The sequence below is a fragment of the Nicotiana tomentosiformis genome, chromosome 2 (genome assembly GCF_000390325.3).
Source record: "Nicotiana tomentosiformis chromosome 2, ASM39032v3, whole genome shotgun sequence".
Lineage (NCBI taxonomy): Eukaryota > Viridiplantae > Streptophyta > Magnoliopsida > Solanales > Solanaceae > Nicotiana > Nicotiana tomentosiformis.
This window is the reverse complement of record NC_090813.1, coordinates 84999659-85024537: the sequence shown is the minus strand read 5'-3', so window position 1 is coordinate 85024537 and position 24879 is coordinate 84999659. Positions and strand designations below refer to the sequence as shown.

General features: G+C 37.9%; 2 protein-coding genes across 2 annotated transcripts; one reads left to right on the top strand and one right to left on the bottom strand.

Moving 5' to 3' along the window:
• Positions 1 to 10157: 10157 nt before the first annotated feature.
• Positions 10158 to 13767, bottom strand: LOC138905195 (uncharacterized). Its single transcript, XM_070193701.1, has 5 exons — positions 13752 to 13767; positions 11700 to 11809; positions 10969 to 11205; positions 10578 to 10688; positions 10158 to 10469 (listed from the first exon to the last, which is right to left on the bottom strand). The coding sequence occupies exons 1-5, from the start codon at positions 13765 to 13767 to the stop codon at positions 10158 to 10160; spliced, it is 786 nt and encodes a 261-aa protein (XP_070049802.1).
• On the top strand, positions 13720 to 16175 carry LOC104118628 (light-induced protein, chloroplastic). Its single transcript, XM_009629911.4, has 3 exons — positions 13720 to 14248; positions 15422 to 15617; positions 15714 to 16175. Exons 1-3 carry the CDS (start codon positions 13791 to 13793, stop codon positions 16026 to 16028), a joined length of 969 nt encoding a protein of 322 aa, XP_009628206.1. The 5' UTR covers positions 13720 to 13790; the 3' UTR covers positions 16029 to 16175.
• The last annotated feature ends 8704 nt before the right edge of the window (positions 16176 to 24879 follow it).

The window sequence follows — 24879 nt, the reverse complement described above, 5'->3', positions numbered from 1 at the left end:
CTTCTCACCATCGTCTTATAGTGCCATTTGCGGGTTTTCACTAACAAGACTCTCATTTTTATTTTCTCTGCTCGTCATCGCCCTATGGTGCCCGTGAGGTTTTCACCAATAAGACTCTCTCATTTTATTTCTCTCATTTTGGTGGCATCTGATCCAAGTGACTGTATCCTCCAATTCTTGAACATTCTCGTTGATTGATCGGAAGGATTTGAAAAGGATTTGGGTAAAAAAGATTTGGATTGAATTACAACTTTGGAACCTCTCAAGCGAAACCATCGCCGAACCATTGTAATATTTTCCCCAGTTTTAACTTTTGGGGGAATGTGGATTTTTATTTTGGTGTGACTGAACCCCAGAGAGAGGCTGCCTACGTATCCTTCCGGAATCAAGTCAAACGTAGTTCAAGTCACTTTGTTTTGATGTTCTTTTGTTTTTTTTTTCATTTTTTTCTCTTTTTTTTCATTTTTTTCCCCCATAAAACTTCGAGGATCCGAAGAGGGTAATCACAGAAAAGTAACCGGCTTAAAAGGGTTTGCAAAGGGTTGATAGTGTTTGGGTAGCGAGAATGAAAGCCTTCGTCATCCCAATCAGAGAACATTAAAGATGCGTAAAAGGGTCAAACATAATACCTTTTCACCGTGTCTGTATAGACAGTTGTCTCGGAGATATTTCCTTTGATATTTCCCAAATACAACGCCCCCTTTTGACAGTAATCTTGTTACAATGTATGGACCTTTTCAATGTGGAGTCAATTTTCCTTTGGTTTCTTCATGATGCGAGAGGATACATCTTAGGACGAGTTGCCCCACTTCGAACTTTCTGGGCCGCACTTTCTTGTTGTATGCACATGCCATTCTTTGTTGGTACAACTGCCCGTGGAAAACTGCGGCCATACGTTTTTCATCAATCATAGTCAATTGTTCCAAATCGATTTTTGACCCAATCTTTATCCTCAATCTCGTCTACGACAATGATCCAAAGAGAGGGAATTTCAACTTCTTCCGATTTCATTTGGATCTTGGCTTAGGCCTAATGTTCCAGTTCTTTGCTTATTTTCTCACAAGCCTTATCTTCAACACATTTTGTTTCTTGATTCATTATTTCGAGGTCTGACGGCATTTTAGGATCTGGGCATGAAGTCCGCAAGCATATCATATTATTAAAATCTTTATTAACAGAACTGAAAAGAGAATAAAAAAAATGACAAGATTAAGAAAAGAGACATTCTTGGACAATGAAATATTGATTTCATTTGATTTTGATTTTTTGATTTTTTTGATTTTTTTGATTTTTTAAAGATAAAAGGGTTTACATCAAAAAGTAAGACAATAAAAGTAAAACATCTGGATTACACCCTGAAATAATTCGGATGCAGAAAAGATAGCAAGACTGGCTACCGAGACTCCCGTCTAATAGAGAACTTTCAGGTTTGGCGCCCGTTTTTAGGTTTCTCTTCTGTCGCGGCAATGGCTACTATGGCTTTCAATGCTGGATCATTAATTCTTTAACTGCCCTTTTGAGGATCCAACAATCCTCTGTATCATGTCCCATTGCTCCAGAGTGGTATTCACATCTAACATTAGCCCGGTGCGAGGGGGACTCAGGGTTTGGCCGGTTCGGGGCCACTGGTTGTAGCAGACCTAGCCTGACTAGTTTTTGGAACAAACTCGAGTATGATTCGCCAATAGGGGTGAACTGATTCTTTCTGAAAGGCTCCCTTGGGCAAGGATTGTGTTGGGGATTATTTGGTTGGGGATTATATGGAGCTTGGTAAGAACGTGCATTTCTGGGAAGTGGATCTCGGTTTTATGTATAATGCAGTGGTTGTGAGTAAGGTTGCGCATTCATCACCGCATAGGGAGGCGATGCAACGACATGTGATGTGGCCTTAAAGGCAATATAACTCAAGATTCAACCCGTTTTTTAAACCATTTTCAATCAACTCCCCAATTTTGATAGCCTCGGCAAACGGACAACATGTTCTGGAAATAGTCCGCCTCTTGGGCCTGTTGGAAGACAATAACCATTTCTACTTCGTCCAATTGAGGTTTTACCATGACGACTTGTTCGCACCATTTGACAGCATATTCACGGAAACTTTTCGTCATTTTCTTTGTCAAACTGGACACAGAGTTCTTTTTTTGGATTTTTTACTCTTGCTTTCTTTTCTTTCTTTTTTTTTTCGTTTTTTTGTTTTCTTTGTTATTTTTATCACTCTTTTCTTTCTTTTTTTCTTTTTTTTTTCATTCAGTTTATTTGATGGCAATGATCGAATCCGATGGGGATTGCCTACGTATCATGACGCCGCATGAATCAGATCTTGCGTAGTTCGGGAGATCAGAAATAAAAGATAAACTAACTCTTTTTTTTTACAATTAATCTGACAAAATCTCTTAGCAAAGAAAATATTTTTAATTTTTTTTTTTGATTTTTTTAAAAAATATTTTTTGGAATTGGTGAATGAAAAAATTCTAAGGAAGAAAGAAAATATTTTTGAATTTTGAATTTTTTTTTTGTAAATTTTGAAAGAAAGAAAATATTTTTTTTGCATTTTGATTTTTTTTTTTTGAATTTTGGGAGAAAGACTTTTTTTTTTTTAATTTTGGGAGAAAGACTTTTTGGATTTTTGGTCTCAAAAATAAAAAACTTCTAAAGAAGGAATTAAACGAAAATATCTTTTTGGATTTTTTGAAAATTGGAAGTTGGAACCGATGAGGTTTGCCTACGTATCTCACATCCGGTGAGAATTAGACCCGTGTAGTTCCGTAAAATCAGGAATAAATTAAATAAACTATTATTTTTTACTCATATACAAATAATCCCATAAAAGCTCATAACACGGAAAATATTTTGGATTTTGTTTTTTGGAATCTTCGAAAGAATGACTTTTTAAAGAAGAAACAAAATATTTTGGATTTTCATTTTTTTTTTTTGTAAATTTTTTTAAAAAAGACATGAAATATATATATTTTTTTTGTATTTTTTTTTTTTTGTAAATTTAAAAAAAAGATAGAATTTTGGGAAAGAGACTTTTTAGGAAATATTTTTGGATTTTTGGATTTGACATCTCAAAAAAAAAGACTTCTAAAGAAGGAATTAAATGAAAATATATTTTATTTTTGGATTTTTAAAAATTGGGGCCGGAACCGATGAGGTTTGCCTACGTATCTCACATCGGGTAAGAATCAGACCCGCGTAGTTTGGTTAAAACTGACTATGTTCTTTTTTTTTGAATTTTATGAAAATTAATCTTTAAAAACCATATGCACTAGACCACATCATTTTTTCTCTGTTCGTTCAACTGATCTATGCTGAAGTCGGTCGACATGCAAGCCTCCCAAATAATGCAACAAGTAGCACATAAAATGACATAATGGTCTCAACAAGGTACCTGTCCTAAAATAGAACTCGACCCCTGTGTCGAATGCTGCTAAGTCAAATGCACATGGTGCAAATAAAGCGTAGCCTACTAGAGATATTCATTGATTGTGGCTTGTTCTTCTAAGTTTTCAAATCCTAAAGGAGATGGTATCTAGACCTGGCTTACCTGGGCAAACAACCCGAGCCGAGGAGCGTCAAGTGTCACCAGTAGTAGAACAACAGCACTGGCTAGCTAACGGCTCTCCCGCCTAAGCATGTGTGACTAAATCCTTCACCAGAAGCTGGTAGGCTAACTGGCTTTATCTTAAGACAGAAATTTTATGATGCTGGTAGGCAAACACAACATAACTAACTATAAGAAGACTCAAAGGGGTGCGGGATGATACAATTTATATGTACAGTTCAACAATATCAAAACAGAAAAAAGTGGACAGGTAACACATTAGGCCCAAATAAATCACAATATATACAAAAATTAATAAAATCAAACAAAATCAATGTACAACCTCGAATTCTTGAGAGTTCCCCAGCAGAGTCGCCAGAGCTGTCACACCACTTTTCTACCCCAAAAAGATAATGTATGTTGATTGTGGGTTAAAGAGTTTTTCCAATTAAAGTGACAAACTTGAGTAGGGATTATTTTATTATTCAGAGTCGCCACTTGGAGTGATTGTTTTGGGTGTTCCAAGTCACCTTTTATTTAAATCCCTAGTCAAAGGAAGGTTTGACTCTATTATTATTGGTCTGCGAAAACAAAGTTCAACTAAGGAATTCTGTTGATAGGGGAGAAGGTGTAAGGCATTCCCCGAGTCCCGTAGTTCTAGCACGGTCGCTTTATTGACTTGACTTGAATTAATTTTGGACAAACTGTAATTTATATGATTTTCATGTTTTACCTATCCGCTTTTAATACTTGTTTTATTATTGAAAGACAAAATTACATTGTAAATAACATTATAATTTTATTATGACTTTGCATTTAAGGTCAAGTTACACAAGCGTGTACTCGAATTTGGAATTACGTACTATGATTATGTCACGAAAACCGTACCCATAGTCACGATAATGTATTATTGGCCACACCTAAAGCACACTACGTTATTCAAAGTTATTTAATTATTTGCTAAGTTTGGGATTATTGTGAGGCTCAAAGATTACGGAGTAGAATTACGAAAAAGGTAAGATTGATTATTAAAGATTACTAGAGGTATCAATTATGCCGGGTATAGGTATGATAATGTGACAAGAAAATAAATTCTACTTATTTATTCTACTTTATCTATACTTAAAAAAATTAATGGAATAAAGTGAAAGCTTGCTAAACTCCAACGTGATCTCTACCAAATCAAACAATAGCTCATTTGACTTTTCCAATTTATGATTAATACTCACACCCAACATAAAGCCATAGGAACCCCACTTGACAAAAGTAACTATTAAACAAGATATGCACTTAGTAAAAGATTGATTCAAAATACAATAGCATTTGTCGTTGATGAAGCAGAGAGCAATAAACCACTCAGACTTTCACGTTGATTCAACAGTTAAACACACCACATAATTACACTGATAATCCAAAACATAAAATTTTAATGAAAATACTGATAAGAGCATAAAAACAGACCTTGAACATTCAACGGTTTTAAATATATTGATAAGAAAAAAATCTCCTACTCGTACATAATCTCGTCCAAAGTGAAGAGATCCAGAAACAAAAACGAGACCTTCGTCGTCAACTCGTAACTAACCGTACGCCGGAACCTCGAACCAAGATCTCGTCAAGGACTTTTTTCGGACTGTTTTCACTCATATTTTAGCGACCAAGAGTGGCTTTTTCCTGCTGGTTTTGTGATGTTTGCGAGCCGGTTTTTTGGAGGGAGAATCACTGCGTTTTTGCGGCAGTTTTGAAGCTGAAAATTGGCGTTAATGGAGGTAGGTTTTGCAGCTGTTTTACTGCATTTTTGGGCAGCTTTTGCTGTAATTTCGGGCTGCTTTTTGCTGGAATTCAGGGTGAGATTCGTTGCTATTTTTTGCTATATTTTGGGGGTAGTTTCAGTTGGTTTTTATAGCTAAAAGGGTGCTGGATTTTGAGAGTAGTTTAAGGTTGATTTTGAGGTGAAAATGGGATTGTTTTATAGGTGGGAAAAGACGATGCTACAGCAGAGTATTAGAGCTAAAAGACGTGAAAATAGAAGGAGCTTTTTCTTTCCTCTTATTTTTTCTATCTTTTCCACATCTATCTTCCCTTCATCTCTGAGATACATTGCATTTGACATGCACACTTGACATACATGCATAGAGATGCATTTTGTTTCTCATGTCGTACGACATTGTGTCATTCATGATTTCACCTGCATAGTGACATTGCGTCATTCATGATTTCACCTGCATAGTGACATGTATGTATAGATATGTACTTTCCTCATGCTATCTGAAAAATGAAACATCTTAAGTGTTGTTGAAAAGTTTTGGAAAAAATCATAGTTTTACAAACCTACTCATATTTTGGTAATTTCGGAATAGGATTTTGATGTTTTACTGTATACTTGAAAAGAAGCATTTATTTCTGGGATTTCATACGAGCTGAGCATGTATTTATTGAGTTATTTCTTGCACCATCTTTACTATATCGTGATGAACTGTTGGTGGTTATTGGAGTTGGACACTGACCCTTGTCCCAACTCGTCACTACTTTCAACCTAAAGTTGGGTTTGTTATTTATTGAGTACATGGGGTTGGTTGTACTCATACTACACTTCTGCACCTTGCGTGCAGATGTTGGATGCTAATGTTGCGGAGACCGACGGGAGCTGGATATGAAGATATACGTGCGTTCCAGTTGTAGCTGCCTCTTGTTCATGGTAGCCTTAGATTTATAAAGATCTATTTATAACTTTATATACATTTCGAACAGATGATGTATTTATTTCATACTAGCTTTGTAAATTCTAATCTTAGAAGCTCATGATTTGTACTATCAGTCCTTGGGGAGTGTATTAGAGTCAGTTAAATATTAATTGAATTGTATAGGTTTTAATTGGCTTACCTGACGGGTTTGGATTAGGTGCCATCACGACTATATGAATTTTGGGTCGTGACAGGTATGTTGTCGTTAGACAATGCTATGACTTATGGATCTGTTTATGTGAAGAAAGAGTCTCACATCCGATAATACTTTTTGTGCTAAATCATAATTTGACTACACTAACACAAATTGAGATTCAAACTCATCTACTTGTATAACATACTCAATATTATTATTATTTGTTTTATGTATTCTTATCTTTTTGTGATTTTTGCTGAATTTGTAGTTGGATACATTTCAACCTAAAATTTCTACATCTCTAAGGTGAATATTTGTTGTTGTAAGTAACAATTTACTGAAACCAACCTCTTTTGCCTTTTTATATAGTAATTGACGGTGGTGGGCAGAAGCGGCGTGTTGAATCATGGATTTAGCTGCGCATGCACATCATCATTTTGTGGAAACTTTATTAATGACAAAGTGCTGTGTACATTTCCTTTGTTTTTTCCTGCGTCTAATTGTAAATCCAGCACGTGGGTAGATATTCTAGCTGATAATGGATAAAATCATTTGTAATACCGAACTTAAAAATGCAAGATTTTGTGTCTATTGATTCAAATGTATTTCCTGCAATCGTAGTACTGATATGGTTTATCATATCCAATACACCAAAAAATTAAACACCGGAAAATGTAAATGTTGGGCCCGTGCAAGAACGGGCCACAGCCATCTAGTCTAGTATTAATATACAAGTTTTATCATTTCTAAGCATAGGCCTCCAATGACACCAGTTACAAGAATATAATAAAAAATAAGGGATTCAACAAAGTATATCCAACTATAAGGGATATTGGTAACATATAAAATAACTTCAAGGATTCCTTTATAAATTTCTCAATAAGTAAAAGATAAAACAGAATGGTGTGAGGAGGAAAAAGGAGGAGTTTTTTTTTTTTTTTTATTCTTAAGCTTTAAGATATTAAAAATGTTTGAAATGAAACTTGGGTTGCTTGTTTGGAAATATAGGAAAATGAATTTGGACAACCCTTTCAATCATGCTTATAATTTTTTTATAAACGCCCTAAGTGGATTAAGAGGAATTAACTCCATGTCTAGCAAATCAAGCAAATGCATCACGTGATTGTTAATTCACTGGCCGTTTGCACTTTATAGATGTTTAAATCTTAATCATTCAGATGTCGGACATTAAATGCGTTTGTTTTTAAAATCTTAATCTTAATTATTCAAATCTTAATCGTTAAGTTTTTTTTTTTTTTTGCTTCACAGTCACTTAATGAGTCTGAATATGTTTGTATCATTAAGATGTATAACAGAGACTTAATTTCATTAAGATGCTATCATCCATCTACAGTCATCGCCTACCATTATCAACTACCACCATGCCACCTACCACCACCATACTCAACTACCACCACCATCATCCTCAATCATAGCCGCCACCATTGTCGACTACCACCACGCCCACCACCATCATTCTCAACGACAACCAACACTTATCCATCTCAACTACCACAACTAACCACCTCATCACCATCAACAATCATAGCTGACACTGCCCATCAATATAAACTACCACCACTCACCACCATCTTCCTCAATCACAACTACCACCACCATCACCCGCCATTATTAACTATCACCACCACCACCACTATCCTCAATCATAATAGCTACCAGTGTCAATCACCACTAGGTACTACCCTAAACTACCACCATCAACCAAATCTACCACCAACCACCGCTTTTAATCGACATTCACAACACTACCGTTAGCCATCACCACCAGCAACTATCATATTTTAAAAAGCTATATATTTTAGTGATGGAATATTAGATTAATTAGTATTTTATTTAAATTTTATTTTTATTAATTTTCAAATAAACATAAATTTCATACATTCAGATGTTAAAAATCAAACAGTCTTAATCATTTAGTATTCAGATCTTAATACACATCTTAACATTCAGATTCAGATTTCTTAATCTTAATACACATTTTGATATTCAGACGTGTATTCAGATTCAGAACGTCTTAATCTTAAAAAAAAATAAATGAGGATGTCGGTTTGAACTATTACCATTGGCATCTTTGACAATGAATGGTTGCCATTCATTTATCTTAGGTTTGAATCATACATATATATAGTTGATAGTTTTGAAAATTATATAGTAATTTTTACGCTAACATGCTAAATTAACCTAGCTACAGCCTACAAGAATAGACAACTTTTCGTGTAAGGAAAACATTACTCTTATAACCGGTTATTTTACATTAATAATAGTTTTTACACTCTCATGACGTAATTTAAACGCTATATTAATATATCGTTTGCATTCATATTATGAGAAAAAATTATACTCTTAAATCCTAAATCCAGTCATACTTTTACTAAGATTTTCGGCCATCGCATGAGCTAAAATATCCTGTCCAATTCATCTTCTCCGCCACTTAAAATGTCCAACTTTATGGGATAAATAAAACCAAAATAAAATAAAATAAGAAAAAGCCAAATTGAGAGACATGAAAGTAAAATAAATTATTGAAGCCAAGAAAATAAAGGAGAGGAAAATACAAGAAGAGAAACTTCTAGTGCTTTTTTTTTTTCGTTGGATATCAATGTTTGGTTTGCTGCAATTTGACAAATCTTCCATCTCTCTCTTACTCACATCGCTTCCTTGTTTTTTTTCATGCTCACATTTCCGCCAAACACACAGAAAGCCGTTTTCATCCGACTCTAGAAGAGCACAGTTACGTGTCTAACTATCATTCCATCACCTTGATTTCTCGAAATCCCAAAATACCCCGCTTGATAATGTCACAATATTAAAATAAGGAAAAATCACAATCATATCAAAACTAAATAAATGCATGAATACATACGGACACACCTAGGACCATTTAGATATAAATTTCCAATTTTCTTTTTGAAAAAAATTATTTGGGTGAAGTTTGACGTGAAATTGAAAATGTGTTTGGACATAAATTTTGGGGAAGTTTTGACATGTTAAATTTTTTTTTTCTTTTTCTTTTTTTTTTTAAAAAAAAGCTAAAAAGTCCCAAATTGTCATGGTTTGGCACAAAAAGAAGTTTTAAGCTATATTTGGGTTTTGAAATTTTGGTTTTCAAAATCTCCCAAAAACTAGATTAATTCTACGTATAAACTTCCAAAACTTATGACCAAACGCGTACCTAAAGTTGGCACAATTTTTTATTTAGCCACTTAAACTAGACCTCTTCCCATCTCAACACATGTAGTAGGTATATAATGTAGACAATTTTTATTCAAGTGGCATATAGCGTTAGTTATATCCTATTTAAGCGCGTGAAAAGAAAATTTTTAGCTGATATATTTGCAGTAACGGTAACATCTGTGAAGTAACGGTAATTCTTTATTTCTCTCTATTTAAAACCTAATTACTTCCATATCGTACTTAAAAATCCAATTTTGCTGCTACTTCATCACTTCTCCTTCTCTTCTTGGTATCAATTCTTTTCTTCTCTTCTTTCGCTCGTTTATATTCTCGCCGAGTTTATTTAAGTGAAGGTTGAAACTTAGTTAACTTCCATTAATATCGAACTTATCGGAATCAACGAACTCGTCAATGTCACCTTGCGCTGCCGTTGGAATTTATAAGTGTGGTGTTTCTCCAATATTTGAAAGCCATGTTTCTTCCAATATCCTCAAAACCTCTATCAATAATTGCTTCTCCTAATGTTATTCCTCTATTTCTATCGATTTTTCCTCTGCTTACTCTTCATCTTGCTCCTCCTTTCGGTCCTTAAATATCTCAATTTATCACCAACCTCTGAATCATCTTCTTCAGAAATAACACTTGCTTGCGAGTCACCACTATCAACATCTGATTGTACTCCATTTTCATCAACATTATGATCTGGTTCAGTACCATTATAAGTTGTTTCAACACCATTCAAATTTGATTGAGCGTCATTGAGATCTGAGATGTTTTCTAACTCTTCTTCAAGTGGCTCAATAAGTTCTTCGGTATTTATATTACTCCCAAGTATAACGTTAGTTATATCCTATTTAAGCGCATGAAAAGAAAATTTTTAGCTGATATATTTTCAGTAATGGTAACATCTGTGAAGTAACGGTAATTCTTTATTTCTCTCTATTTAAAACCTAATTACTTCCATATCGTACTTAAAAATATAATCCAATTTTGCTGCTACTTCATCACTTCTCCTTCTCTTCTTGGTATTAATTCTTTTCTTCTCTTCTTTCGCTCGTTTATATTCTCGCTGAGTTTATTTAAGTGAAGGTTGAAACTTAGTTAACTTTCATTAATGTCGAACTTATCGGAATCAACGAACTCGTCAATGTCACCTTGCGCTGCCGTTGGAATTTATAAGTGTGGTGTTTCTCCAATATCTGGAAGCCATGTTTTTTCCAATATCCTCAAAACCTCTATCAATAATTGTTTCTCCTAATGTTATTCCTCTATTTCTATCGATTTTTCCTCTGCTTACTCTTCATCTTGCTCCTCCTTTTGGTCCTTAAATATCTCAATTTATCACCAACCTCTGAATCATCTTCTTCAGAAATAACACTTGCTTGCGAGTCACCACTATCAATATCTGATTGCACTCTATTTTCATCAACATTATGATCTGGTTCAGTACCATTATAAGTTGCTTCAACACCATTCAAATTTGATTGAGCGTCATTGAGATCTGAGATATTTTCTAACTCTTCTTCAAGTGGCTTAATAAGTTCTTCGGTATTTATATTACTCCTAAGTATAGCGTTAGTTATATCCTATTTAAGCGCGTGAAAAGAAAATTTTTAGCTGATATATTTCCAGTAACGGTAACATCTGTGAAGTAACGGTAATTCTTTATTTCTCTCTTTTTAAAACCTAATTACTTCCATATCGTACATAAAAATCCAATTTTGCTGCTACTTCATCACTTCTCCTTCTCTTCTTGGTATCAATTCTTTTCTTCTCTTCTTTCGCTCGTTTATATTCTCGCCGAGTTTATTTAAGTGAAGGTTGAAACTTAGTTAACTTTCATTAATGTCGAACTTATCGGAATCAACGAACTCGTCAATGTCACCTTGCGCTGCTGTTGGAATTTATAAGTGTGGTGTTTCTCCAATATCTGGAAGCCATGTTTCTTCCAATATCCTCAAAACCTCTATCAATAATTGCTTCTCCTAATGTTATTCCTCTATTTCTATCAATTTTTCCTCTGCTTACTCTTCATCTTGCTCCTCCTTTCGGTCCTTAAATATCTCAATTTATCACCAACCTCTGAATCATCTTCTTCAGAAATAATACTTGCTTGCGAGTCACCACTATAAACATCTGATTGCACTCCATTTTCATCAACATTATGATCTGGTTCAGTACCATTATAAGCTGTTTCAACACCATTCAAATTTGATGAGCGTCATTGAGATCTGAGATGTTTTCTAACTCTTCTTCAAGTGGCTCAATAGGTTCTTCAATATTTATATTACTCCCAAGTATTGTCCTAGCTTTAGATTGGTCATTAACCTCTCCCCCCCCCCCTCCCTCCCACACACACACCTACTTTTGGGACACTTAAAAGACCAACTGAGTTTTCGAGTACTTCAGGCTAACTCACCACATGACTCAAATAAATATCCAAAGTATCACAATGATGTAAATCTTTTACAAATTCAAATAATTAAAAATCAGATACGACTTGAATAAATTCACTATTTTTTTTCTTTCGACAAAAAAGTCCTTCGATAGTTATATACCCAAGGTCTTTAGCATAAGCGGATAACTCTCACAAGATTGAAATGGTCTTTATCGATAGCAACAAAAAAAGAATCTAATTTCCCTTTGAATATTGGGATAGGTTCTTCGATAAATGTACCCCGTGGTGAAAACGAGTTAATTATCCATAATATGTCCTTAGATAAAACATCAAAGGACTAGCACAAAGGAAAACCTAGAAAAAATACTAGCTTTATTAGAAACTTAAAAATAAAATCATAATTGCAGCAATAAACAATAAATAAAGAAGAGATTGGACCTTAAGCATTAAAAATGCCATACGACATCAGCAGAGGATAGTAGACACGAGCACCAATGGCGGAAAATAGAAGAATATTTTAGGGCAACGCTGGTTTTTTCGACATTGCATCGACAGAAAAGAAACGGAGCTAATTTAGTTTATTTGTGTGTTTGATTGGAAATAAGACTATATAGATGAAGTAGACAATTGTATGACGGGGCACGATTTTAGTGGCTATTTGTTCCACGTAGGCAGAGATTTCAGGCACGGGCTTGGTGAATCCATAAACCTAAACAAAAGTGTCTAATTGGTACATTATATGCTTACTACAAGTGTTCAAATAGGACGAAATCCAGTTTAAGTATCTAAATGAAATTGTGCCACTTTAGGTGTCACCGTATTTATTCCGCCTATTTTTTTTCTACAAAGAAATTAATATGATTTAATCATGATACAATAAAATATAAAATATTATCAGAATGAAATACTTTAAAATAGTATTCAGAGTATGAGTTCACCATCAACAAAAGAAATAATGTAAAATCTTAATCTTATGAGATGTGAAAATATAACATACAAAATGCTTTATCTACCGCAATTTATGTGATATAGGTTGGATGTTGAGAGTCACACGAGTTTTTCTTTGGCCATAATATTTTTAAATATTTTTTTAAAAAATTAATTGTTAATTAATAAGTATGATTTATAATATTTCTTATGTAGTTTTAAAATACGTAAATTTTATTTCAAAAATAAAAATTTCTAAGTTTGAATTCACAATCAAAATTAAGAAGACTCTCAAAATTTAAATTTAATGTAAATTTGGACGGAGGGAGTAATTATTTTAAAGGTTTATATTACTTATAAAAGTGTTCTTTTAATTATTTAATAGTAACTCATAATATTAGATTCAGTAAATTTGGTTTGCATGTTAAGTACCAAGTAAGTCCGCCCTTTGTAAAATTTCAAAAAGTGAAAATTAGATATACATACATAAATATGCAAAAAGAATTACTAGTAGTAGTCTTTCAAACCCTTATATGAATATTTCACATAAGTTCATGTTCCTTTTTGTAGGATGACGTAGAGCTTTTAAGCTAACTCTCATATTAACACAATCTAAAATTTACATAATTTCTTAAGTAATATTTACGAAACAGATATCAAAGTAAAAAACAAAAAGATCTCAATTAATTTTGCACCGGCGGAAAAATATTTAAGGGCAGATATGTCTTTTCGCAACAGCATAACCAAAAGGCCCCAGACTCATATAAACCGCATCATACAGTAGCAAATGTAACACTTTCCATCTACCTTCCCCTGTTTTCATCACTCATTTGTTCTCTCAAAATAATGGCTTCCATCTCTTCTCTAAATCAAATTCCTTGCAAAACTCTGCAAATTACATCCCAATATTCAAAATCCACCTCAAAAATCTCCACTTTGCCCCTCACCTCCACAAACTTCCCATCAATTTCAGTCAAAGAATTCACAAACCCAAAACCAAAATTCACAGCACAAGCCAAGAACTACGACAAGGAAGACGAGTGGGGTCCAGAGGTGGAGCAAATAAAGCCAAGTGGAGGAGGAGTATCGGTAGCAGAGGAAGAACCACCAAAGGAGGAGCCGAGTGAAATTGAGTTGCTCAAGAAACAATTGGTGGATTCTTTTTATGGAACCAATAGGGGTTTGAGTGCTAGCAGTGAAACTCGGGCTGAGATCGTTGAACTCATCACTAAGCTTGAATCCAAGAACCCAACTCCTGCTCCTACCGAGGCGTTGCCTCTTCTCAATGGCAAATGGATTCTTGCGTAAGTTCCTGTTTTCACCTGCACCATGAAAAATATACTATTACTATTTTTTTTCATTTATTTGTGTGGTCCATATTGCTATGTGTGAAATGAAAAAATATTTTTTTTCTCAAACTACAATATTGTCAGAAAGAAAGGAATTAATATTCCGAATTTATACCAAAAAATTAATTTCTTTTTTCTCTTTGGTAAGCTGGATTCTGTTATTCTTTGGTAAAACGGAGAATAATTTTGTTTATCAACTTCTGTTGATTTTATGAACAATTCTCAGTTAATTGAAGGGGTAGTTTAAGGCTGATGAATCTTTTGGATGAGTTACTTGAGCAGTATGGATTGACTCACATGACTAACTGCTTCACTAGCTTCCAATATTTTTTAGTTATTACATGTTGTGTATGTTGATTATTGTGCTCTAAGCAATCGGATTCTCTTGTTAAATAAAAACTATCATAGTTTATTTATTCAATAATCGAGTTTGAGCTAACACTCCTGTCTATCTGGAATACAAAAGGAAAGATAATAAAAGTTTTTGGTACCTTGAAAACTAGAAGTATCAGGAAGGGGAGCCTTGAACAAAGGTCAAGTTGTCTCCGTTTGACCTACATGTCATGTTCGAGCCATTGATGCTTGCATCAGGATAGACTGCCTACATCACCCCCTCTTGCGGTACGGCCCTTCCCCGGACCTGCGTGAACGCGGGATACTTTGTGCACCGGAAAACTACAAGTATCCCTAACACATATCAGGATTTTAGTGATATCCCTTCACTGCCGTGTTCGATAAAGGTTACATAAAGTTTTAAATTTATGGGTGCTAAATATCACAGCTAAATATACACATTAAAGATATTACTGCATCCATATATGTTGCCATGACCATACATCAAACATACATCCACCCCTAATTTTTTTGAGATGCAGCAAAGTTGAAGGAGATTATAATAGTTTGATGTGAAGAGACTAATTTTTTTTTTGAGAATCACTTTCTAAGGGTGCTATCTTTTCACCACCATCACTGGTGGCTTGTTGATTTGTAGCTAATCATTATCTTTTGATGAAAACAAGGACATTCTTTAGTGCACTAAGATTGTTAAACGTTCGTGCTTCATTGTAAATGTAATATACTCGCGCTTGTTGGCATGAACACTTGGAATTGTTTACTGGAACACTGCAGGTACACATCTTTTTCTGGCCTGTTCCCCTTGTTGTCAAGGGGCACACTGCCTCTGGTTCGCGTCGAGGAGATTTCCCAGACCATCGATTCTGAGGCTTTCACTGTTCAGAACTCTGTTGTCTTTGCTGGACCTTTAGCTACAACTTCCATTACTACCAATGCCAAATTCGAAGTCAGAAGTCCTAAGCGTGTCCAGGTCATTATCTTCTTCTGCATTTTTATAGTCTAGTCCATCATTCCTTTTATTTAATCATCATTTCAGTCTCATGTTTTACTGTGTTTTGTGGTTCAGATTAAATTTGATGAAGGCATAATTGGAACACCCCAGTTGACAGACTCTATTGAGCTGCCTGAGAACATCGAATTCTTGGGACAAAAAATTGATCTAAGCCCTTTCAAAGGTTTGGTTAATTCAGTCCAGGACACAGCTTCTTCAGTAGCCAAGTCCATTTCCAGTCAACCACCAATTAAGTTTCCTATTTCCAACAGCAATGCACAATCTTGGCTGCTGACAACATACCTTGATCATGAGCTTAGGATTTCCAGAGGAGATGGAGGCAGTGTATTTGTGTTGATCAAGGAAGGCAGTCCCCTCTTGAAGCCTTAAAAAGACATTTTCTTGAGTTGTGTATGATGCTAGCTAGTATAGAAGAGCAAAAAATAGAAAGGAAAAAAATATATATTGTACACTAAAAAAATATTGTTACATTGAATCAAAATCTATAGATCTGCTTGACCTCATGATTTGTAACCATTGAGGAGTCTTGGTGTGTCAAATATTGAAAATATATGGCTTGAAAGAAGTTAGCATATGAACTACTTCGCTGGAATTCAATCAACTTTGGAAGCCTTTGTATGACGATTTACTTTGATAAGCTAGGATCCATAAAAATAGTGAACCAAGAATAAGATGGTTTGGGGCCTTCAAGGCTAAGGCTTAGTCCAGTGGCAAGAGCGTAACATGTTACGTGGTAGTTAGACACGCGAGTTTAAATTCCGTCACAAACAAACGTTGATATTTTAACAGAAAGAATAGAAAGACGGACTAACTATTTATCAAAGGTTGGAAGACAAACTTATATTATCATGTTGGAAGACTTGAAATTGAAGCGAGTAGAATTTGTTCGGGAGAGGATGTTTCCAATCTTTTCAATGCATGGTTAATTTTTTTCTATTAAGTATTAACCTTAGAAGTGGAGTAATAAGTTCGATAAGAAGGTAAGAAAAAGAGATTTCAATCATTTGTACACACCTTTGTGGTCAAAATTACAATTCATTATTGCCCAAAATCTACCAAGGTAATAACCCCTCACCTCTTTCAATAAAACAAAAGTAAATTACATTAAAAATAGAATAAAATCACAAAGTAGCGGAATATGCTTTTTCACCTTTGCACCAACCACCTCTACCTTAAAAAACTAAAAAAAAGGAAAAATATTATTTTCTCTGTGTGTTGTTTGAGTATTCTTTAAAAAAAAAATGGTTACCTGGCACACCGAAACCAAATGTCCGGTGGGGACTCTTTTAAAGGGGGGTAAAAGGTGAAAAAAAGGGTGTGACAGCTTTGGCGACTCTACTGGGGAGTTGCAGGTTCGAGGTGGTACCTGATCTTGTTGGCTTTTTAGAATATTCGCTTGAGGTTTTTATGTTTTTTATTTGCTTTATTTGATTTTTATTTTTGCTTATGTCGTTTTATTATTTGCTAGTTGTTTATGTGTTTATAATTTTTCTTTATGTGTTACTGCTTTATAACTATCATCATATGCATTACCCGGTTAATTCTTTCTCCAACAAGTCTCGTAGTACGCGTCGCGTACACGAACTCTTCGATGAGTCACCCTTATTTTAGGAAGGGGGCCGTCGGACGTATGGAGTGAGTGGAAAGCTTGAGCAGCCACTATCGACCATACGCTCCCCCGAATTGCCTTGTTAGTGAACCCCAAACGTAGGTCAGCCTTTAGGTCATTTTTTATTTGCATCATATCATTGTGACCTAGCAGGGCCCGGTCCTAGGTACAGTGTCCTTTGTAGGAAGCCTGTCCAAGTTGTGTCAAATGGGCCTGCCGGCCCACAAGGACATTCAACCATCCTATGTGCTAAATGTTGCATCTTTGAGGGTAGAAAGGTCATTTGGCTGACTGATGTTTGGGAAGGAAGGTGAAAAATGAAGTAAGAGAGAAAAATTAGTTGCATTTTTTTCAAAGCTTTCTCCCATATCCAATCCTCCCGAACTACGCATACCTGATTCTCGTCTTTCGGGACGGGATACGAAGGCAACCTACATAGGGTCCGGTCTTCCTAGTGAGTTAAGTTTTTGGCTTCGGGGGTCGTAGCCAAATCTTGCATGTCTAGCCACTTTTGGCCACATCAGCCGTTTTGCAAAATGGGGCCATTTTTGTTAAAATGGTTCAATGACCCATGTCTTAGAGTCCTATGTCCACAATAAGATGTTCTCCCAGTTTAAGGTCCATTCATGTTGAATTTGTATGCTTAGCCAATTTTTGGCCATATAGGTCGTTTTTGCAAAGTGGGGCCATTTTTGCAAAGTAATTTTGGAGACCCTGATTCGTAAGAGGTTGGGGGCTACATAGGCCCCCGTGAGGTGTTTTCTGTGTCTTTGAGGTCAGCCTAATTGAGTTTGCACTAATAGCCACCATTGACCACGTAGGCCATTTTGCAAAATAGCCCAATTATGTCTTGCATGTGTCCAATAGGAGGTGTTGTGGCGTCGCATAGTGTCTTGAGTCACTAACTCTATTTAGTCTTATTTTTATCATTCAGGTATGGATTCATTTACCGGAGCTTGAGCATGACAGACGCCCCAGGGACCATCTTAGTGAGGATCGTTGCTTTCAGGAGCTGTTTGAGAAGACTTTTTATATTTTGAGTATGTTTTGTCTCTTATTTTATAAATCTTGTCTAGCAGTACTGATTCATTTAGGTGGTGTCACAATTTGTCGTAATCTAGTTGAGCTTGTCGAATCATTTGTTATCGTAATTCCTATGATATATTTGAAAACCAAAAAAACTATAAATGAAAAATCCAAAAAGATATTTGTTTTTAGTTTATTTTGTCCATTATTTTTCCAGAACTATGCTTGGTCCGATTCATGTGGAATATGATACATAGGCAACCTACATCGGGTTCGATAGAATTATTTTTAATTTTATTTTTCAAAAAAAAATGAAGTTATGGGATGTGAGAAATGAGAGGAAAGAAAAGAGTGACAATCAGAAGGAAAAAGAGAGGAATGAAAAGAGAGGAAAGAGAATGAGCAAACCGAGGAGTGATAAAGAGAAAAATGAAGAGGAAAAGGGGCAAGAAGAGTGAACTTGGGATGATGCCAATATGACATTCGTACCCTCGAAGTCATTTTAGAACCGATAATTGTGACTAGGTGCATTACACATAATGTGAGATTATCTTATGTTAAATGCCCTAACGCTAATGTGATGACTTCATTTTATTTCTCTTTGTTATCTTCATTATAACAGAAGGGTGGTTGGTTTATGGTTCTTAAACTGTTACTCTTCCCTACAACATAAAGTTGAAAGGCAATGGAAGACGACAACGGAATTGAGTTAGTTGATACTGGTGCCCAAAACCAATTGGTTGAACAATATACTAGGTTGGTTGAAGAGGTAAGGATGTTAAGACAACACATGGCGTACATGTATCAGGCTTGGATGACTGGTAGGGCACCACCCCCGCCACCACTTAGCTTCCTAGATGCCACCCCCACCCAAGCCCCGGTCATAGTGTCAGATGATCCCCCATATTCTCTAGATTTTTTCGCTTATCATAGCTTTCCTAACCTCCCTAGTAGCTCCATTGTTTCCTCCAACTACATTTCCCAAAAATAACCCTCCTGTCATATCCACTATCCCCGCTATTACAACTTCTCAACAACTTTTCTTTCATAGATCCAACAGTGAACACCGGTTCAAACCTTTTGATACCCAATACTACCCCCCAAAGTTGGCCCACCAGGTCCCAGACTCATATAATCATAACTTTCAGAATGAGCCTCACGTCAAAAATGAAAAGTTCACAAGGAAAGAAAAGCGAGATGAGATATCCAGAAAGCTTAAAGGTATAGAACAACCCTTAAAGAACATGCAAGGGATGGAAAATCAGATTAACATGTCTTACAATGTCTTGTGTATGTTTCTTGACATTCATCTGCCCGCGGGATTTAAAATGCAAAAGTTTAACTTGTATGATGGGCGTGGAGATCCAGTAGCCCATCTGAGGGGTTATTGCAGTGAAATGAGAAGTGTTGGCGGGAAAGATGAGTTGTTGATGGCATATTTCAGTGTAACGACCCGACCATTCGTTTTGAGAGTTATAGCCCCGTTCCCCTATTAACTGCTTCTCCCATACCTATTTCTGCTATTGTGACTTGTCGGGAGATTTCGTTTTGGTTTGTGGAGTATTTTGGGACACTTAGTCCCTAAATGGAGGTCTAAGCCTTAGGATTTGGACCGTAGTTGGAATTGTATGAAGACAACTCCGGAATGGAGTTCTGTCAGTTTTGTTAGCTCCGTTAGGTAATTTTGGACTTAGGGGCATGTCCGGATTGTGTTTTGGAGGTCTGTAGCTCATTTAGTCTTGAAATGGCGAAAGTCAAAGTTTTGGAGATTTTGACCGGTAGTGGACTTTTTGATATCGGGGTCGGATTCCAATTCCGAAAGTTGGAGTAGGTCTGTAGGGTTGAATATGACCTGTGTGCAAAATTTGGGGTCAATCGGACGTGGTTTGATTGGTTTCGGCATCGGTTGTCGAATTTGGAAGTTTCAAGTTCTTTAAGTTGAATCGGAGGATGATTCAGGGTTTTAGCGTTGTTTGATGTGAATAAAAGGCTCGACTAAGTTTGTGTGGCATTTTAGGATTATTTGGTATGTTTGATTAAGGTCCGGGGGCCTTGCGTGTGTTTCAAATGCTTAACGGATGGAAAATTTGACTTATCCAATTTTCGATGTTGATGGTTTCTGGTGTTTCGCACCTGTGGTGGGGAGACCGCGGTGCGGACTCGAACATGCGAAGAGAAAGGCGTAGGTGCGCTTTTGGTCATGAGAGCCTGTAAGCACAGATGCGAGATGAGGGACGCATCTGCGCATCCGCAGATACGGTGTGGTGGCCGCAAAAGCGGATTTGGGGAGGAAGCTGAGGTGGCCAAGGTTCCGCAGAAGCAGACGAGTGAGCACAGAAGCGTGTGCGCATGTGCGAAAGGTAGTGTGCAGGTGCAAAGCCTGGGAGTTTAATGAAACTCCGCAGGTACGGAGCCTTAGCCGCAGAAGCGGGACCGCAGATGCGGTGGAAGGCTCGCGGAAGCGAGATCATTGGCAGAAAAAGGGCTAAGTGCGAGGTTTTGATTTCATTCTTCATTTTTGGACTTGAGAGACCCCCTACACTTTTACGGAATGATATTCCGGGAGATCCCCCTGCATATTTACGTTTGGGACTACGAGACGGTATCTCGGGAGATCCCCTGTTGTTATCGTTGTGTACTGAGTTGTTTCCTTCCTATGATTTCAATCTTGTTAAATTTCAGTCTTTATTTTACTGCGATATTTCATTCTTCCTTGCTATATTCTTTATATACCAGTAGGGCCCTGACCTCACCTCGTCACTACTCAATCGAGGTTAGGCTTGGCACTTATTGGGTACCATTGTGGTGTACTCACGCCATTTCCTGCACATGGGTTTTGTGTGCAGATCAAGGTTCTTCCTACCAGTCTCGTCCTTAGTTGCAGTCGCCTATGTTGATTCTTCTCTTATTTCTATAGACACCGATGTATAGAACAGTTAGAACTTCGTAGAAGCTTGTGACTTGCGGTGTTCCGGGTCTTGGGAGTGTTATGTATATTTCGAGAGTTGATTATCTTATATGCCGAGCGGCATCTCAATTGCTTATTAAAAATATCTATTACTGTTAGTTGTTAATTTTCATGTTTTTCATTTCATTTCTGCAAGTTTTAGGCTTACCTAGTCATAGAGACTAGGTGCCGTCACGATGATTTACAGAGGGAGGATTTGGGTCGTGACAAGTTGGTATCAAAGCTCTAGGTTCATAGGTGTCGTGAGTCACAAGCCGGTTTATTAGAGTCTCGCGAATCAGTACAGAGACGTCTGTACTTATCTTCGGGAGGCTATGGAACTGTCGGGAAAAATCATACTTCTTTTGATCCTTTATCGTGCGAGCTATTGGCATCAAATTCTAAAATTCTCTATTCTATTCTTTCTCATAGATGGTGAGGACCCGTACCGGGAGATCTAACGACCAGGCACCCACGCCCCCTGCTAGAGCTGCCAGAGGCCGGGGTAGAGGACGACCACGCGGTGCAGCCAGAGCACCCGCGTGAGCTGCGACAGAGGAGCCCCCAGCTGCTCCAGCTGGAGGGCAGGCACCGGAGGTTCCTATTGCTTCACCAGCCCTCCAGGAAACTCTAGCCCAGTTCATGAGCATGTTCAGCAACTTAGCTCAGGCTAGATTGATTCCATTAGCTCCCGCCATATCTCAGCCCCGGGGGAGGGACACAGACTCCCGCAGCCTGCACTCTTGAGCAGAGGGTCTAGGTTGATCAGGCCCCAGAGTTCATTCCTATGTCGCCGGTAGCTCTGGTTCAGCATGAGACCAGTACAACCGCTTTTGAGGCGGAGCAGCTCAGACTTGAGAGGTACAAGCAGTACCATCCACCTACCTTCAGCGGATTGGCTACAAGTGATGCTTAGGGTTTTCTGGAGGAGTGTCATCGTATTCTCCGTACTATGGGCGTAGCAGAGACGAGTGGGGTTTCTTTTACCACCTTTCAGCTTAGAGGAGCAGCCTATCAGTGGTGGCGTACTTATGAGTTGAGCAGTCCGGTTGAGGCAACTTCACTTATATAGACTCAGTTCTCAGATATATTTTTGAGAGAGTATGTCCCTCAGAGCCTCAGGGGATCATGGCGCGCGGAGTTCGAGTAGCTGTGCCAGGGTGCTATGACTGTGTCAGAGTATGCAGTCTGTTTCAGTGATTTGGCCCAACATGCACCGGCCTTGGTTACCACAGTTCGAGAGAGGGTTCATCGGTTTATTGAGGGACTCCACCCCAGTATCAGGATTAGTATGGTCAGGGAGCTGGAGATGGATATTCCTTACCAGCAGGTTATGAGTATTGCTAAGATATTAGAGGGCATGCTTGCCCGGGACCGAGAGGAGAGAGAGGCCAAGAGGTCTTGAGAGACTGGTTTTTATTCTGGAGCTCGTGCCCCAACAGCTCATCATGGTAGGGGTTATGTGAGTCGCCCCATACATTCAGCTCTTCCAGCCGCTAGTGGTGTTCCAGCCCCTGCTAGACCCCAGGAGCCTTATTATGCATTGCCAGTATCTAGTGTGCCTCCTGCTCAGGGTGCTTTTAGCGGCCAGTCCAGCAGACCTAGCCCGAGTCAGTCACAGCAGCCACGCCCTACGAGGGGTTGTTTTGATTGTGGCGACACCCGCCATATGGTGATGGATTTCCCCAGACTTAGGAGGGTTGCACCTCCACAGATTCCTCAGCCACCACGTGCTCCACCGGGTCCTCAGGCCATGATTCCAGCACCATCTACCGCCCCACCTGCTCAACCAGCTCGAGGTGGAGGTCGGGGAGGTCGAGGTCGCCCTAGAGGGGGAGACCATGCCAGGTATTATGCTCTTTCGGCTCGTACAGAGGCAGTTGCTTCTGACTCTGTCATTACAGGTATTGTTCCAGTCTGTCATAGAGATGCGTCGGTTTTATTTGACCCAGGATCTACGTATTCTTACGTGTCCTCTTATTTTGCCCCATATTTGGGCGTATCTCGAGATTCTTTAAATTCCCCTGTTTATGTGTCTACTCCTGTGGGAGATTCTCTTATTGTGGACCGCATGTATTGGTCGTGTTTGATTGCTCTTAGTGGTTTTGAGATCAGAGCTGATTTATTATTGCTCAGTATGGTAGTCTTTGATGTTATTTTGGGCATGGACTAGTTGACGCCCCATTATGCTATTCTTGATTGTCACGCAAAAATCGTGATGCTGGCTATGCCAGGATTACCGCGATTAAAGTGGAGAGGTATCTTAGAGTATACTCCCAGCAGAGTTATTTCATTTCTTAAAGCTCAACGAATGGTTGAGAAGGGGTGTGACACGTATCTAGCTTATGTGAGAGATGTCAGTATTGATACCCCTACAGTTGAGTCAGTCCCAGTAGTGAGGGACTTTCCAGATGTGTTTCCAGCTGATCTTCCGGGCATGCCGCCCGACAGAGATATTGATTTTGGCATTGATTTGTTATCGGGCACTCAGCCTATCTCTATCCCTCCATATCGTATGGATCCTCCTGAGTTGAAGGAGCAGTTACAGGAGTTGCATGATAAGGGCTTCATTCAGCCTAGTGTGTCACCATGGGGTGCTCCTGTCTTATTTGTGAAGAAGAAGGATGGTTCTATGCGTGTGTGCATTGATTATCTCCAGTTGAACAAAGTTACAGTGAAGAGCAGGTATTCATTGCCTCGTATTGATGACTTATTTGATCAATTACAAGGTTCCAGACTGTTCTCCAAGATTGACTTACGTTCAGGCTATCATCAGTTAAGGATTCGGGAGCCAGATATCTCGAAGACTGCCTTCAGGACTCAGTATGGTCACTTCGAGTTCCTTGTGATGTTTTTTGGGCTGACCAATGCCCCAGCAGTATTTATGCACTTGATGCACAGTGTGTTCCGTCCCTATCTTGATTCATTCATCATTGTGTTTATTGACGACATTATGGTGTACTCCCGGACTCGGGAAGATCATGAGCAGCACCTTAGGACTGTGCTTCATACTTTGAGAGAAAAGAAGTTGTATGTAAAATTTTCTAAGTGTGAGTTTTGGCTAGACTCAGTGGCATTATTGGGCCATGTAGTATCGAGTGATAGGATCAAGGTGGATCCGAAAAAGGTGGAAGCAGTGCAGAGTTAGCCTAGACCATCATCGGCTATGGAGATCCGGAGGTTTCTTGGTTTGGCGGGTTACTACCGTCGTTTTGTAGAGGGATTCTCATTTATTGCAGCACCTATGACCAGGCTGACCTAGAAGTGTGCTCCGTTCAGGTGGACAGAGGAGTGTGAGGAGAGCTTCCAGAAGCTCAAGACAGCTTTGACTACAGCCCCAGTATTGGTATTGCCTACAGGTTTGGGGTCTTATACTGTATATTATGATGCGTCGCGGATTGGTCTCAATGTAGTGTTGATGCAGGATGGTAGGGTGATTGTCTACACGTCCATATAACTGAAGGTGCATGAAAAGAACTATCTTGTCCACGACCTTGAGTTAGCAGCTATTGTTCATGCCCTGAAGATTTGGCGGCACTATTTGTACGATGTTCCTTGTGAGATTTACACCGATCACCGGAGTTTGCATCATCTGTTTCTACAGAAGGATCTTAACTTGCGTCAGCGGAAATGGTTGG